The sequence below is a fragment of the Hyla sarda genome, chromosome 2 (genome assembly GCF_029499605.1).
Source record: "Hyla sarda isolate aHylSar1 chromosome 2, aHylSar1.hap1, whole genome shotgun sequence".
Taxonomy (NCBI): Eukaryota; Metazoa; Chordata; class Amphibia; order Anura; family Hylidae; genus Hyla; species Hyla sarda.
The window spans coordinates 184,750,467-184,766,971 of NC_079190.1; the positions used below are offsets into that span (position 1 = coordinate 184,750,467).

Here is a 16,505-nt window from a genome sequence, read left to right on the forward strand (position 1 = left end):
AATTAGGGAAAGGTAAAACAGTCATTTTAAGGGGGGATTGTTATGGATACACATATATATATATATATATATATATATATATATATATATATCCATTATAAAATGACTAATTGACAAAGCCCATTACCCACGTTACTCTACTCTACAAAAATTTCCTGTTCTAGCCAACGCCTAAAACCTTCTTAAATATCTTAGACAGAGGGCATACCTTATATGGTATGCATATGGTATGCCAAGGCTAAAAACAACTCCCTAGTGAGGGCGAGAACTTATAATAATTGCAATGTCTATATAAACTGGATGATTGCCAAATAAACTGGGGATAAGTGTGTTGTCACTGACAATGTGTGTCTGTGTAATTTTACTCATGTGCATGCACTTTAATCTGAAAAAGATATAAAGAATTCCGATGGGGGTTAAAATCCATTTAATCCACTTCATCCCATGTGACATCTGATACCCCCAGTATCCTCAGTTGGCATTGCCCGGGAGCAGTCCCTATCTTCCAACTGCCTCTATCCTATGCTGTTCCCTCCTAAAAGCCTTGCAAGTTAGAAGGGTTCCATTTGAGGAACTGAATGTACATGTAAAATCGATAATGTTAAAAAATGTTTGACCAGAAGATCCCAAGCACAGTTAATATGGATGATGAGCCTCCAGCCTACCAGCCTCCAGCAAATACTCCATACGTGTCTTCTCCACAATACTGCCTGCAGCCAGTGCCCAGTATCACATCCCCAAGCATCCACAAGCTATTTCTCACATTATCCCTCCGTGTCATCCTAATGTGATCTATCACCAACCTGTTCCTGTTTGCATTGTGGAGACCGGAACACATCCGATTGGTAGATGTTTGGTTGATTCTCAAAGCCCCACAACATGTCCTTCATGCCATGATAATGTAGTGCCAAGAGTTACCTTCCATTCTGGACTTCTTACCTGGCTTTTAATGTATAGCAATTAATAATTTAAATTATATTAAATATTATTTAAAAATATACAGGTCACATGCAGATTACAGGCTTCGATATTAGAATCACTGCCGCAGAGCATATGGATGTGACAGCAGGGTTGGGAGACCATATGGCATCACAATTGATGAGATTAAGGAGATTTTTTAATTTAATTTGAATTTAATTTAATTAGAATTTATTTAGATTTTTTTTTAAATCCTTTTCTTTAGGACCCATTGAAGGGCAAATCTGGTGCCAGCAGCCACGGTAATTCCAGCTCCAAATAGTGGAAGTGTTAAGATTTTTAAGTAGAATAAAATTACAAATCTGGAAAATTACAAATCTGGAAAAAAATGGTGGCAAAACATTAATCTCAGAGTTACCCTTGTTAAACAAAGTGATGTAGAGGGTAAAAAAAGATCGGGATCTTTTGCAGAGCACTACTGTATCTCGACGGGAGTTGGAATGAAACAGAGATCGAGCCAGCACTTACGCAGGACTGTTATTGGTAAAAGAAGTCAATAAGTAAAACACCTGTTTTAAACATTAAAGGGGTATTCCAGGAAAAAAAAAAATATATATCAACTGGCTCCAGAAAGTTAAACAGATTTGTAAATTACTTCTATTTAAAAATATTAATCCTTTCAGTACTTATGAGCTTCTGAAGATAAGGTTGTTCTTTTCTGTGTAAGTCCTCTCTGATGACACGTGTCTCGGGATCTGCCCAGTTTAGAAGCAAATCCCCATTGCAAACCTCTTCTAAACTGGGCGGTTCCCGAGACACGTGTTATCATAGAGCACTTAGACAGAAAAGAACAACCTTAAATTCAGAAGCTCATAAGTACTGAAAGGATTAAGATTTTTTAATAGAAGTAATTTACAAATCTGTTTAACTTTCTGGAGCCAGTTGATATATAAAAAAAAAAGTTTTTTCCTGGATAACCCCTTTAACCCCTTAAGGACTCAGGGTTTTTCCGTTTTTGCACTTTCGTTTTTTCCTCCTTACCTTTTAAAAATCATAACCCTTTCAATTTTCCACCTAAAAATCCATATTATGGCTTATTTTTTGCATCGCCAATTCTACTTTGGCTTGACTTTAGTCATTTTACCCAAAAATGCACGGCGAAACGGAAAAATAAATCATTGTGCGACAAAATCGAAAAAAAAACCCGCCATTTTATAATTTTTGGGGGCTTCCGTTTCTACGCAGTGCATATTTCGGTAAAAATTACACCTTATCATTATTCTGTAGGTCCATACGGTTATAATGATACCCTACTTACATAGGTTTGATTTTGTTGCACTTCTGGAAAAAATCATAACTACATGCAGGAAAATTTACACGTTTAAAAATGTCATTTTCTGACCCCTATAACTTTTTTATTTTTCCATGTACAGGGCGGTATGAGGACTCATTTTTTGCGCCGTGATCTGAAGCTTTTATCGGTAGGATTTTTGTTTTGATCGGACTTTTTGATCACTTTTTATTCATTTTTTAATGGTATAAAAAGTGACCAAAATACGCTTTTTTGGACTTTGGAATTTTTTTGTGCGTACGCCATTGACCGTGCATTTTAATTAATGATATATTTTTATAGTTTGGACATTTACGCACGCGGCGATACCACATATGTTTATTTTTATTTTTTTACACTGTTTTATTTTTTTTATGGGAAAAGGGGGGTGATTCAAACTTTTATTAGGGAAGGGGTTAAATGACCTTTATTAACACTTTTTTTACATTTTTTTTGCAGTGATATACGTCGTTAAGGGGTTAAAGATTCTTAGGATTCTTAGGATAGCTTGGATATGAAGAGTGCTGTAGAAGTGATAATAATGTGAAGAAATTCTTACAAAAACATTATAGGTGTCCATAGCCATTAAATCATTTAATTAAAGTTGTGATTTGACTTTAAGTAAGGTTTGTGTTCATAATGTGAATGTGTCCATAACATTTCGTGTTTCATTCAGGATTCAGTTTTCAAGAACTTTTGTAGTGTGCAGACTTTGTTTAAAGGGGTTTTCCACTGCTCAGCATTTGGAACAACCTGTTCGGAACACTGGAGCCGGTGCCAGGAGCTAGTGATGTCATAGCCCCACCCCCTTGATGCAAGTCTATGGGAGGGGGTGTGATGGCTGCATAGGTTTGCATTGAGGGGGCTTGGTATGATGTCATGGGGGCGGGGCTATGACATCACAAGCTCCCGGTGCTGGCTCCAGCGTTCGGAACAGTTTGTTCCAAACGCTGAGCAGCGGAGTACCCCTTTAACCCCTTAACGACGCAGGACGTATATTTACGTCCTGCGCCGGCTCTCGCGATATGAAGCGGGAAAGCTGACCGCCGCTTATAAAGTGAAAGTGACCAGGCTGCTCAGTCGGGCTGTTCGGGACCGCCGCGGTGAAATCGCGGCTTCCCGAACAGCTTGCAGGACACCGGAAGGGCCCTTACCTGCCTCCTCGGTGTCCGATCGGCGAATGACTGCTCGGTGCCTGAGATCCAGGCAGGAGCAGTCAAGCGCCGATAACACTGATCACAGGCGTGTTAATACATGCCTGTGATCTGTGTAAAAGATCAGTGTGTGCAGTGTTATAGGTCCCATTAAAAAAGTGTTAATAAAGGTCATTTAACCCCTTCCCTAATAAAAGTTTGAATCACCCCCCTTTTCCCATAAAAAAATAAAACAGTGTAAAAAAAAACAAAAATAAACATATGTGGTATCACCGCGTGTGTAAATGTCTGAACCATAAAAATATATCATTAATTAAACCGCACGGTCAATGGCGTACGCGCAAAAAAAATTCAAAAGTCAAAAGAAGCGCATTTTTGGTCACTTTTTATATCATTAAAAAAGGAATAAAAAGATATCAAAAAGTCCGATCAAAACAAAAATCATATCAATAAAAACTTCAGATCACGGCCCAAAAAATGAGTCCTCATACCACCCTGTACGTGGAAAAATAAAAAATGTATAGGGGTCAGAATATGACATTTTTAAACATTTAAATTTTCCTGCATGTAGTTATGATTTTTTCTAGAAGTGCGACAAAATCAAACCTATATAAGTAGGGTATCATTTTAACCGTATGGACCTACAGAATAATGATGAGGTGTAATTTTTACCGAAATATTCACTGCGTAGAAACGGAAGCCCCCAAAATTTACAAAATGGCGTTTTTTCTTCGATTTTGTCGCACAATGATTTTTTTTTCCGTTTCACCGTGCATTTTTGGGTAAAATGACTAATGTCACTGCAAAGTAGAATTGGCGACGCAAAAAATAAGCCACAATATGGATTTTTAGGTGGAAAATTGAAAGGGTTATGATTTTTAAAAGGTAAGGAGGAAAAAACGAAAGTGCAAAAACTGAAAAACCCTGAGTCCTTAAGGGGTTAAAGACGTTTTATAATTTATGAAAAGCAACTTGTAAATTATTAAATAATGTATGATAGAATTCAAATAAATAAGTGCTATACATAAAAGCTAGGTAAGAAGTCCAGAATGGAAGGTAACTCTTGTCAGTATATTCTCATGGGATGAAGGACATTTCCAAAAGAATAACAGAATAACAAAAGAATTCATACAGAATAACAGTATTATTTCACTATCCCAGCACACTCCCTATGCATGTTACAGAAAGGCAAAGTGTTCTACACCCCTATTGAGGCTCTCTGTAGACCAGAAATAGTCATTTTTAATAGCGATTCACCACAAATTAATTCGGATTGAACTGAATCTTTTAGAAAAATTGGGCGAATTGGCCAAATAGAATTTTTCCAAAAATTTGCTCATTTCTACTATTAAACATAACATTACTTGATCAGTTTTTGTTATACTATGTCCATTGTGGCCTAGAAATGTATCTTACTGAAAAAATAACTTAAATATAGCTCCAATAGGTGGCATTTGAGAGACGGCTTTCTTCCTTCTGGCTAATTTGCACATATTTTCCCCATCACCTAGCCTGTAAGTTCAAAATCAAACAAGATGGATTTGCTACAGATTTTATGCTTAAAAACATGCAGCAAATCTGCAGTAGACAAGAGTACAGGAAAGTAAATGGGATAAGTAACAATGGCTTTATTATTGAGCCATTTTAGGGCTTTTAGAACAACAAGCTAATATAAAAATATTCTGCAAGTTTAAAGACTATAATAGATCTTGTGATCGGAAGGTTTGGTCAATGATAGTTTACACAATGCTTCTTTTCTGTGTATGTGTTGTTTTAAATTATGATCCTGCCAAATGATGCTTTTGGCAGTCGAGTGTTAGTTACCAGAATGAACACCTACTCCTACTTCTCAGCAATAAACTATAAATTGTTCTTTTTTTTTTTTTTATTAATATGCCTTCATAGTACAATGTAAATCATGTTGTCTTTAGTCACATTAGACAAATTATACAGAAAACTGCAAGAAAAGATACATTTAAAAAAAGGTAAGGCCAACTTTTTTAAAAGGAACACACAGATCAAATACATTTTGGTTCTTATATTTTGGCATACGTTTTAGAGTCTAAATATCTAGTTCCCCTTTCTGGTGCCCTCTGGTGAGTAGTGTTGAGCGGCATAGGCCATATTCGAATTTGCGATATTTCGCGAATATATGGAGGAATATTCGGCATATATTCGCTAAATTCGCATATTCGTAATATTCACGTTTTATTTTCGCATCTGCGAAAATTTGCGTATACGAAAAATTAGCACGCCAGTCTCACACAGTAGTATTACAGCCTTCTTACACCACACAAGCTGGAAGCAGAGAGGGATGATCATTGGGATGTGTACTGTGAAAAAAAAAAAAAAAGAATATTCGTAATTACGAATATATAGTGCTATATTCGCGAATATTCATGTATTCGCGAATATGCGATATTGGCGAATAAAATTTGCATTGCGAATATTCGCGACCAACACTACTGGTGAGTCCAACCAAAATTGAGAGGCTGGATGATTGTGAACTGTCCCATTCAAATGAATGGGATCAATTCTAGCATCAGCTTCCCTCCGATGCACGCCAGAGGGAAACTATGCCGGATGTCTGATATATGTGAACCCAGCCTAATTTATTATTTGTGAATATTTGAAAAGTCTCAATTTTACACAGCAAAGCATAAATATGAACCGCAACTGTGGACCACCCTAAGTGGTCTTTCTGCTTTGCAATGCATTTTTCACTAGTATTTGCAAAAGGTAATGAAATAATAATAGCAAAGCCTACATTGTGTGGTCCTAAAAAACTCTTGGCCAAAAAGGTCAGCTGTCACTTCATTGCTATAAAATTTCTCCAATTTTGTTTTACTTTAATCTGTGTGGATTCGAACACCTATACACCCTATTATATATTAAATGTAAGGTTACAGATTGTCCCCATTTATCATGTACATTATTAGTCAAGACCATCTGATTTTGAAATGGAGACCATGTCATTTTGGTTGCTCAATGTGTTTTTTTGATCCATTGCCATTGTCTTATTAACTTACACTTAAAATGCACCATAAACATACACACACACATCCTCTGGATACCACTGGCACTTCTGACATGAGAAATGGTGTTGTGAAGTGATTTTGTCAGTTTTAGTGGACCTGTGCATTATTTAACACACATTGGTCCAGATTTGGAGAGATTTTCCCACAGCAACCAATCACAGCTGAACTAATGAGCTCTGAGAAAAGGAAAGATGAGCTGTGATTGGTTGCTATGGGAAAATCACTCCCCTTTTTCTCTCTCTCACAGTTTGATAAATTTGGACCATTGTGGGTTTATTTGATATATTATGCCCATTTGTCAAAAAACACATAGAAAATTACTTGGAAATTTACATACAAAACAACTTAATTGATAAATCTCCCCCATTGTCTAAAACTGCACAATTTGGTGTCAGTCACATTGTATGGGAACATACAAACAATGGTTTTCAAACTTCATCGCAATGAAAGAGAATTTCAAATGTTATTTGTTATCGTGAAATATTCTCAGTGGTAGTACTGTGAGTCAGTAGAGTCCCAAACTATATCCGTTGTGAGCTTGACCACTACTGCACCAATGTAAATGACCATTTTTAAAAACATAAGGTCAACAAAACAAAACTTATCATAATTTACTAATAGAAGTTGTTGATGTTGTTTTATATCCACAAATATTAAAGAGGCTGAGGCATGGTTTAAGTAAAGAGCGTAAAAGATTTATGAAATAATCAACTGCACTTATTCATATCTACTTCTCTATGCTTATTCTACTGAGAGGTATTGGTTCATCTCTTATCCCCCTATCAAATAACTGAATAAATTGATGAAAAAAAGAGCTTTGTTCATGGTCAGATATGAGCTTTTACTAACCACTCACTTATTTTACACTCCTTAACAAAAGTTTACATTCAATTACTATGATTTACATTATATTGCCTATATGCCTAACTACTGTATGTTGAGTACAGTATCACTAATACCAAATACAAGTAACACCATATTGTGTTAACTTTGACATTTCACAGTAATGACATTTGTAACATACTGTATGCAGTTTTGCTTAAAGAGTACCTCTCATGATCTTGTTACATTTTATAAACCCCCCAATTCCCTACCCCATCATTATAACCCACTGCCTTTATTTATTTTAATTTTTTTTTAGTTTTCTACCTTGATATTGCTCTGTATTTTCTGCTCAGTTTCAGTCAGGTTCACAGACTGGAAAGGGGCGTTACCCAGCAGGATGTGACATCATCTGAAGCCATACAGGGGACAGCCCAGAGCAATTCAGTGTGAGATGAGTTATGATTGGATAAGACTGCACACACACACCCTCAGCACCCCAGACTGCATATCCTGATTTTGGTCTTCTGCCAGGCCAGCAGGAGCCCAAAGTCTGTGCAAGAGAAGGGGGGAATGTGCTCTGGACAAGTAGGGAGACACCTAGTGGCAACTTCCTTAAACACAAATAAAACATAGAAAACGTCATTTTTTAAACAAAGTATATTAGATAGATTTTTTATTTACCATAGGAGTGCAATATCAAATATTAGTTTTAATGACAGTGCCCATTTAACCAGAAATTATTATTTCGCTAGATTGCTTGATAGATAGAAAGATAGATAGATAGATAAATAAATAGAAACTAGATAGAAACTTTAACATTTCACCCCTATATAGCAGAGCTAATATTTTGCTGTTTCTATGTGGGAACAAATAACGTGGTTTTTAAATATGTTTTGAATGATCTGGTTGGTTTTAGATTTTATATCCAAATTCATACCTGTGAATCTGAGTGTGTACTGTTGGGCACCATTTTTCTTATTTTTGGTGCTATATCCAAATTTTGTATTATTATACAGATGATAGGCTATTTTTGTAGGGCAATATAAATAAAACTTACTTCCAATATCAGGTCTCAGTTTCTTGTCATATTCCTTCAGCAACTTGTTGAGGATCAGTGTGGCATCTGTGTCTTGAGTTTTTGGAGCCAGCACCCATTTTTGGTTTAATGCTAAGTCTTCATATTCATCATCTTCAATTTTTCTGGAACTGCAGCAATACAATTTAACAAAGGAAAAGATTTTGTTATATCAATTCCAAACTAAATAAAACATGTTACATATTTTGAGACTAAGCATACATACATATAGTAATCAACTGCAGATATAATAGATTTTTTTAAACTTTGTAAATTATTGTTTTTATAAATTGACATAAATGAACAATGTATGCTTAATTTAACAGAATACAGTCACATATAGAAGACAGATATCTTAAAATAGATGTGTGTTATATGTCGAGACCTATAAATTAGGAGAATAAATCTATTTATATTTTGAGAAAATCAAACACATTTTTATATAACATTTTATAGATATGGTTTACTTATAGTCTGTTTATAGTTTAACATTTAATTATGTTGTTATTATAATCATTATTACTGCTATTATTGAAATCCCACAATGCTAGACATATCTCCATACAATATTTTGAATTCCAATGTTGAAGCTGTAAATCAAACAGGAACAAGGCTAAGCCATCACATTAACAATGCTTCTAGGCATTACCACATGTAATAGAGCGGAGTTGGTAAGGGAAGTTGACCAGTGTATGTTAAAGAATTAATATCCTTGTCACAGGCCTTACAAGAAAAATGTATTAGAGTCCAAGAGTCAGCTAGACACTAGAATTCCCTGAATTTTTCACAGGCAGTCACATTGTCTGAAAGTTTTCAAGGGGAAATAGAACAGAAAGATTTAATAGAGAGTTGCTTTTCTGTCCTTTTTAAGGGACATTGCACAGTTGGATCTCCTTGCTTTATTTCTGTATTGCTCCAGGGTTTCTTTCTCCTGAACACAGTCTGACTATTTTTTGACTAAACTAATCCCTTAAATTACTTAATACTTTCCATCATAAGAGCGACTATAAAGCTCTAGTAAGACCATAAATGCCCTGACTGTACTTACTTATCACTGGTTGAATATAGTGTAAATATTGTGTCTCTAACCCTTAAAGAGTCACAGAGGAGTCTTTCATAATCTGTGTCATTCACAATCCTAAAATAGGAGATTATAGAACGAACCATGCAAAGATTAGACACAATATAAGAAATACATATTGAGGGACAAGGCAGGACACCGATAGGTAGGTGTATTACTGAAAGTGTTGTTGTACTTTGCAGATAAATTGCATTAATTGTTTATTGAATATAATTACTCTTGTCTTGACAGCTGGAAATACATATATTTTATAAAGCAATAAACTAGGAGAACTTTCCCATTGAAGAGACGAAACATCAGTCCAGCTGTACTATCATCCACCTGAGTTTAATTTCCTCCCTAATATGAGGGCAATCAATCACTTCCATCACGCTGCTCTGAATGAGGAATGATTTAAATGGGGATAACAGCAGGGGAAAGGGGACATACAAGTATTTTCTATAGCAGTGCTATACAATCACCACAAAGCACAGTATCACAACACAATCCCATCATGACTTACCAGGCTTGGAAAACTGACAATAAGAGGAAAAGCACTAAGCAGAGCTTAGCAGACATGACTGCAGTGGGTGCAAACAGAGGCAATTTAGTTTAAAAAAAAAAACAGTTATACAAAAAAAAAAAAAAAATATCCACGGCATAGATTCCTTTTCTTCAAAGTACAGCAAAATGGCTATTTTTTTTAGATTCACATGGCACTGACATAAGTGCTTCTAAAAGAGGGAACAAGGCAGGCTCCTTAGATCAGTGCTAGTTACATCTGGAGAAAAGATCCTGCACCTTTATTGTAATTGTGCTCAGCTTCAAGTAATGCAGCCTCTCCTGCTTCACTTACTATATGTACAATATATTGCAAATGCCGATCCAAAAGCAGTCAAGCACAAGGCACGGGGGATGAAGCACACCTATTTTCAAAGAGTCCTAATAAAACCTTCACTTCCAACAGGCATCAAAGCGATGAAGTCTGACTCCCTCCACTGTAGGCAAGTATGATAATATAAGGGTTTAAATCCACCAGCACCATATTCTGCATTCGAGGAATCTAATGGCAACATGTGCACTTACGCAGGCAGCAAAAATAACTCTCTAAAAAGAGCATCCCAATAACAGGAGCAAACAGTGTCACTATGTGCAAGCTGCATGTTGCTAGAGACTTGGACTCAGTACATTACCACTCATGTGATCCAGTCATACAGTACTTGCTGTCCTTGCATTTCGGAAATGATCCTTAAGAATAGAGGAGGAGTGATAGAGTATGAGAGCCATGGCTGGATACTATGGGAACAGAAGTTGACAGATGTAAATCACAGAGGATGACAATCGTGAGATGGAAATCTACATATCCCAACAGATGACAGTCTAGGAAATGTTTGGCTATTACGAGAGGTACAACACTGTCTAATGGTTATCTCAGCTCAGTACAAAATCTATTGGCTCGTACAGCTACCAAGAATGTATTAACATGACCATAAATCAGCTCTTGGTGTTGTATGCGTCAAATCTTATCATCTTCTTATGAGGGAAACACACGATTTCACAATGTCAGTGCTATGCACTATGTTGCTTCATTAGCTACCGTTGCATCTGAGCAGTATAAACTGCAAGCAGAAAGTTCATTCTTCTGGAACAATCTTAACCCTTTCAGTGACATAAGATCCTCCTCACTGCTGTTGTAGACTTGGACACATCTTGCTGCTTTCAGACACCAGGTGTGAAGATGACCTATAATAGATGACTTTAATGATGGGTGAAAGAGCCTGCAAAACTCCATCAGTACAATTAAATAAATGTGAAGTTACTATATGTGAGCAGGCAGGATCATGAGATTTTGCCTGTATGTATAGAATGAATCTGAACTATGGTGGTCTCTCTCTCTCTCTCTCTCTCTCTCTCTCTCTCGCTCTCTCTCTCTGTCTCTCTCTAGCTCTCTCTCCCTCTCTATGTCTCTCTTTCTCTCTCTCTCACCATCTCTCTCACCATCTCTGTCTCTCTGTCTCTCACTCTCTCTCTCTGTATCTCTCCCTCTCTATATCTCTCTTTCTCTCTCCCTCTCTCTCACCCTCTTTCTCTCTCTCTCTCTCTCTCTCTCTCTCTCTCTCTCTCTCGCTGTCTCGGTCTCTCTCTTCCTCTCTATGTCTCTCTTTCTCTCTCTCTCTCTTTCCCTCTCTCTCACCATCTCTCTCTTTCTCTCTCTGTCTTTCTCTTTCCCTCTCTATGTCTCTCTCTATCTCTGTCTCGTTCTCTCTCTCCCTCTCTATGTCTTTTTCTTTCCCTCTCTTTCCCTCTCTCTCTCACCCTCTCTCTCCCCCTCTCTATGTCTCTCTCTCTATCCCTCTCATCCTCTCTATCTCTCTCTCCCCTCTCTATGTCTGTCTCTCTCTATCCCTCTCATCCTCTCTCTCTCTCTTTCTCTCTCTCTCTCTCCCTCTCTATGTCTCTCTTTCTCTCTTACTCTCTCTCTCTCTTTGTCTATCAATGTTTATCTTTTATCCATCCATTTATGAATATATTTACTGTTGTACTGACAGTTTGTGAAATCACAAATATTTTATAAAGCAATAAACCAGGAGAACTTTCCTGTTGAATAGTCGCAGCATCAGTCCAGCTGTACTATCAGTCGCCTGAGTTCAATTTCCTCCCTAATATGAGAGCGATCAATCACTTCCATCACGCTGCTCTGAATGAGGAATGATTTAAATAGGGATAACAGCAGGGGAAAGGGGATATACAAGTATTTTCTATAGCAGTGCAATACAATCACCACAAAGCACAACACAATACCATCATGACTTACCAGGCTTGGAAAACTGACAATAAGAGGAAAAGCATTTGGAGCTTAGCAGACATGACTGCAGTGGGTGCAAACAGATGCAATTGAATAAAAAGAACAGTAATTGCCATATAATATCCAAATTCTTCCCATTCAAAGTACAGTAGAATGGCTGGCTATTTTGTAGGTTTGCACTGATATGATACAAATGCTTCCAGATGACTGAACAAGGCAGGCTCCTTAGTCCAGTGCTAGTTGCGTCTGGAGAAAAAAGATTCTGTACTTTTATTGTAATTATACTCAGCGTGAAGTAATGCAGCCTCTCCTGCTTCATTTACTAGATGTACATTGGATTTTATATTGCAGTCGGTGATCCAAAAGCAAAGCAGCTCACAAGGCACGGGGGATGAAGCACACCTATATCCAAAGAGTCATAATAAAACCTTGACTTCCAACAGGCATCAGAGCTGTACTCCCCTCCACTGTAAACAGGTAGCAAAAGTGTAAGGGTTTAAATCCACCAGCACCATATTCCTGCATAAATCAGCTCTTGGTGTCGTATGCGTTGAATCTCATCATCTTCTCATAAGGGAAACACACGACTTCCCAATGCCAGTGCTATGCACTATGCTGCTTCATAGGCGACCGCCGCTTCTGAGCAGTAAAAACTGCAAGCAGAAAGTTCAGTCTTTTGGAACATTGTTAACCCTTCCAGTGAAAAATGTTCTTACCACTGGCTCAGACAGGGAAACATCTTGCTGTCTTCAGGCAATAGGTGTGAAGATGACCTATAATATATTACTTTGATCATGGATAAAGGAGCCCCTGCAATACTGGAGCTTCATAACTAAATAAATGTGAGGTTTATGAAATGTGAAAAGGCAAAATCTATCTATCTATCTAACCAAATTCTCCTGTTGCTATCTATCTATCTCTCTCATATCTATCTATTTATTTTATATCTATCCATCTCATATCTATCTATCTTCTATCTATCTACCTATATCATATCATATCTATCTATCTTTCTAAGTATCTATTTATTTTACATCTATCTATCTCATGTCTATCTGTGTACCCAATATCTATCTATCTATCTATCTATCTATCTATCTATCTATCTATCTATCATCTATCTCATATCTCTCTATATATCTATTTACTTCATATCTATCTATCCATCCATCTATCCATCCATCCATCTATCTATCTATCTTGGATTTTAAAATGACAAAGCATTCTATGATGTTCTGAATGAATCAGCTCACAGTTTCTATGTATCCACCCATTTATTATCTATCTATCTATCTATCGAGGCAAAAATGAAAAAAAATGGCAGCACTCAGGTATCCAGGTGAAAGAATAATGTGACTTTATTTCGGCTGTTTCGGCTGCCTCCCGTACAATGGACAATGGCTGCGGGAGGCAGCCGAAACGTTGCACATGATGTTTGGAGAATAAAGCCACATTATTCTTTCACCTGGGTACCTGAGTGCTGCCATTTTTTTCATTTTTGCCTATTTGGGGACTCTCCGTTTGGACCAAGTCTATCTCTGGCAATCACCTACTGCCCCTTGAACAGTGCTGCCCGAACTCTTCTATTTTCTATCTATCTATCTATCTAGAAAAAATCCAAAGAGAGCAGCACTCCTGTAAGTTCTTCACAAGAATGATGGGGTGCACACAGTCACAACAGATCCAGGTCACAGATCTCCATAGGCAGCAGACAAATAGGCGACAGCACTCCCATAAGGTGTAAATAAGCGGTCTTTATTCACATAGATATGGTGGCGACGTTTCGGCTAGCTCACCCAGCCATTATCGAGCCTCGATAATGGCTGGGTGAGCTAGCCGAAATGTCGCCACCATGTCTATGTGAATAAAGACCGCTTATTTACACCTTATGGGAGTGCTGTCGCCTATTTGTCTGCTATCTATCTATCTATTTGTTTATTTTATATCTATCTATCTATTCTTTATCATCTATCATCTATCTATCTTGATAAAGAAGGACAGCAGCACTCAAAATATCCGTGAAGATGTGTGTGGCTTTATTCACCAAGGCCGTGCGAGATGGCTAAAACGTCGCTCTATTGATGTTTGGTGAATAAAGCCACACACATCTTCACGGATATCTTGAGTGCTGCTGTCCTTCTTTCTTTAGATTTATGGGACTTTGGACCAGAGTCTATACAAAGCCTGCACCATCCATTGTATTAAAAGTGCTGCCCATTTCCGGAAGCTATCTATCTGTCTATCTATCTATCCATCTACTCAGTTTCATAAACTGACTTATATTTAGAGATGAGCAACTTTTTAAAAAATTTGATTCGACCGATTCGCCGAATTTCCCCCCAAAATGTGTTTTTGGTCCAAATTTAATCTCTATTAAAAACATCTATTTCTGGCCTACAGAGAGCCTCAATAGGGGTGTAGAACACTTTGCTTTGCTGTAACACACATAGGGAGTGTGCAGTGTTAGTGAAATAATACTGTTATTCAGTATGACATGCAGATTGCAGGTATCGCTATTAGAATCATTGCCGCAGAGCGTCTGGATGTGGCAGAAGGGTCGGGAGACCATTTGGCGTCACAATTAAAGAGAATAAAGAGATATTTTTATGTATTTTTTTTTTAATTTTATTTGAATTTATTTTCATTTTTTTTAATCCTTTTTTTAGGACCAATTCTGATGAGCATCAAGCTAGCGGTCCACCACAAGGTGAGCTACACCTGTCCCAGCCACTGCCTCTAAGCCCCCCCCCCCCCCGTCTGTTTTACTCTGTGTGGAACTGTGAATCTTTAATTTAATCACTTATTGTTCATTGTTATCGCACCAACCTGTTAAATTGGATTCTTGTGGTAATTCCAGAGGTAATATATGAGGATGACTAGAGAGGAGTGAATTTTCAAAAAAATTTGATTTGATTGATTTGATTCACTCATCTCCATTGAAATCTGGTGCCAGCAGCCGCAGTAATTCCAGCTCCAATAGTGTATAATTGCTGGAGTGTATATTTTTCTGTAGTGAAAAAGCTTGTACTTGTATCTTAAAATTGAGCTGGCTGTCCACCGCAGGACCAGCTACCGCCTGTCCCAGCCCCTACCTCTCAGCGCACCCCCATGCTCTGAGTGGCCACTTCAAAAGGAAGGGACTTCAGTACCAACAACTTGGACAGGAGCACATTCAGCTTCTGTGCCATTGGATGAGTGGGCGTACAAAGCTAGAAGTGGCTGCAGTGTAAAAGCTTGTACTTGTACCTTAAAATCAAGCTGGCAGTCCTCCGCCAGGCGAGCTACCACCTGTTCCAGCCCCTGCTTCTCTGCGCCCCGAACACCCCCCCCCGACTGTGCAAGTGTGAATGTTTCATTGAATCAGTTAGGGTTCAATGTTATTGCTCCAACCAGTTTAATTGGATTCTTGTTTTCTTGTTGCAATTCCACAGGTAATATATGACGGTGATGACCATATGGCCTCAGTCTTGAAAAGATTACATCAATTTTTTTAAATTTAAATTTAAGATTTTGATTAGAGTCACAAGTTTAATTTCCCGGGTGCTCAAAGCATTTACTTTGAACTGATACTGTATCACAACAAAAGCCAACATAACAAGGAGTCACATGGTGGCAAAATTACAGAGCCTAGAGGTGGCAGCAGCCCAACAAGACTATAGGGCCTCACAATAGAAAAGATTTAAGATATATTTTAAAATTTATATTGAAGATTTTAAATAGATCAACATAAAAAATTATATGTAATGTGCCAGCAGCATGAGGAGACCACAGGGCCTCACAATTGAAAGGATTAAAGATATATTTTAAAATTTAAATGAAGATTTTAAATAGATTAACATAAAAATATTTATGCAATGTTCCAGCAGCATGAGGAGACCACATGGCGGCATAATGACACAGCCTGGGGGTGGCACCAGCATGAGGAGACCAAAATGTGGCAGAATGACCAAGCCTGGAGGTGGCAGCAGCAAGAGGAGTGTCACGATTCGGCTTCCAGGTAGTGGATCCTCTGTGTCAGCGAGGGATTGGCGTGGACCGTGCTAGTGGACCGGTTCTAAGAGGCTACTGGTGTTCACCAGAGCCCGCCGCAAAGCGGGATGGTCTTGCTGCGGCAGTAGCAACCAGGTCGTATCCACTAGCAACGGCTCTACCTCGCTGACTGCTGAGAAGGCGTGGGACAGAAGGACTAGGCAGAGGCAAGGTCAGACGTAGCAGAAGGTCGGGGGCAGGCGGCAAGGTTCGTAGTCAAGATGGATAGCAAGGGTTCAGGTAACACAGGCTTTGGACACACTAAACGCT

At 38.0% G+C, this 16,505-nt stretch overlaps 1 protein-coding gene across 2 annotated transcripts in view; it reads right to left on the reverse strand.

Moving 5' to 3' along the window:
• Nucleotides 1-12,884, reverse strand: part of GABRG3 (gamma-aminobutyric acid type A receptor subunit gamma3) — a 656,700-nt gene extending 643,816 nt beyond the window's left edge. The window contains exons 1-2 of one of the 2 annotated variants that reach the window (XM_056555892.1): nt 12,216-12,884; nt 8,323-8,471 (exon numbers count right to left, since the gene is read on the reverse strand). In XM_056555892.1, the coding sequence (XP_056411867.1) occupies nt 8,323-8,471; nt 12,216-12,322 (256 nt within the window). In that variant the 5' untranslated portion in view covers nt 12,323-12,884. Of the gene's footprint in view, nt 1-8,322; nt 8,472-9,923; nt 11,259-12,215 lie in introns of those variants that run through there. The other variant, XM_056555893.1, reaches the window with a different exon arrangement.
• Nucleotides 12,885-16,505: the final 3,621 nt, after the last annotated feature.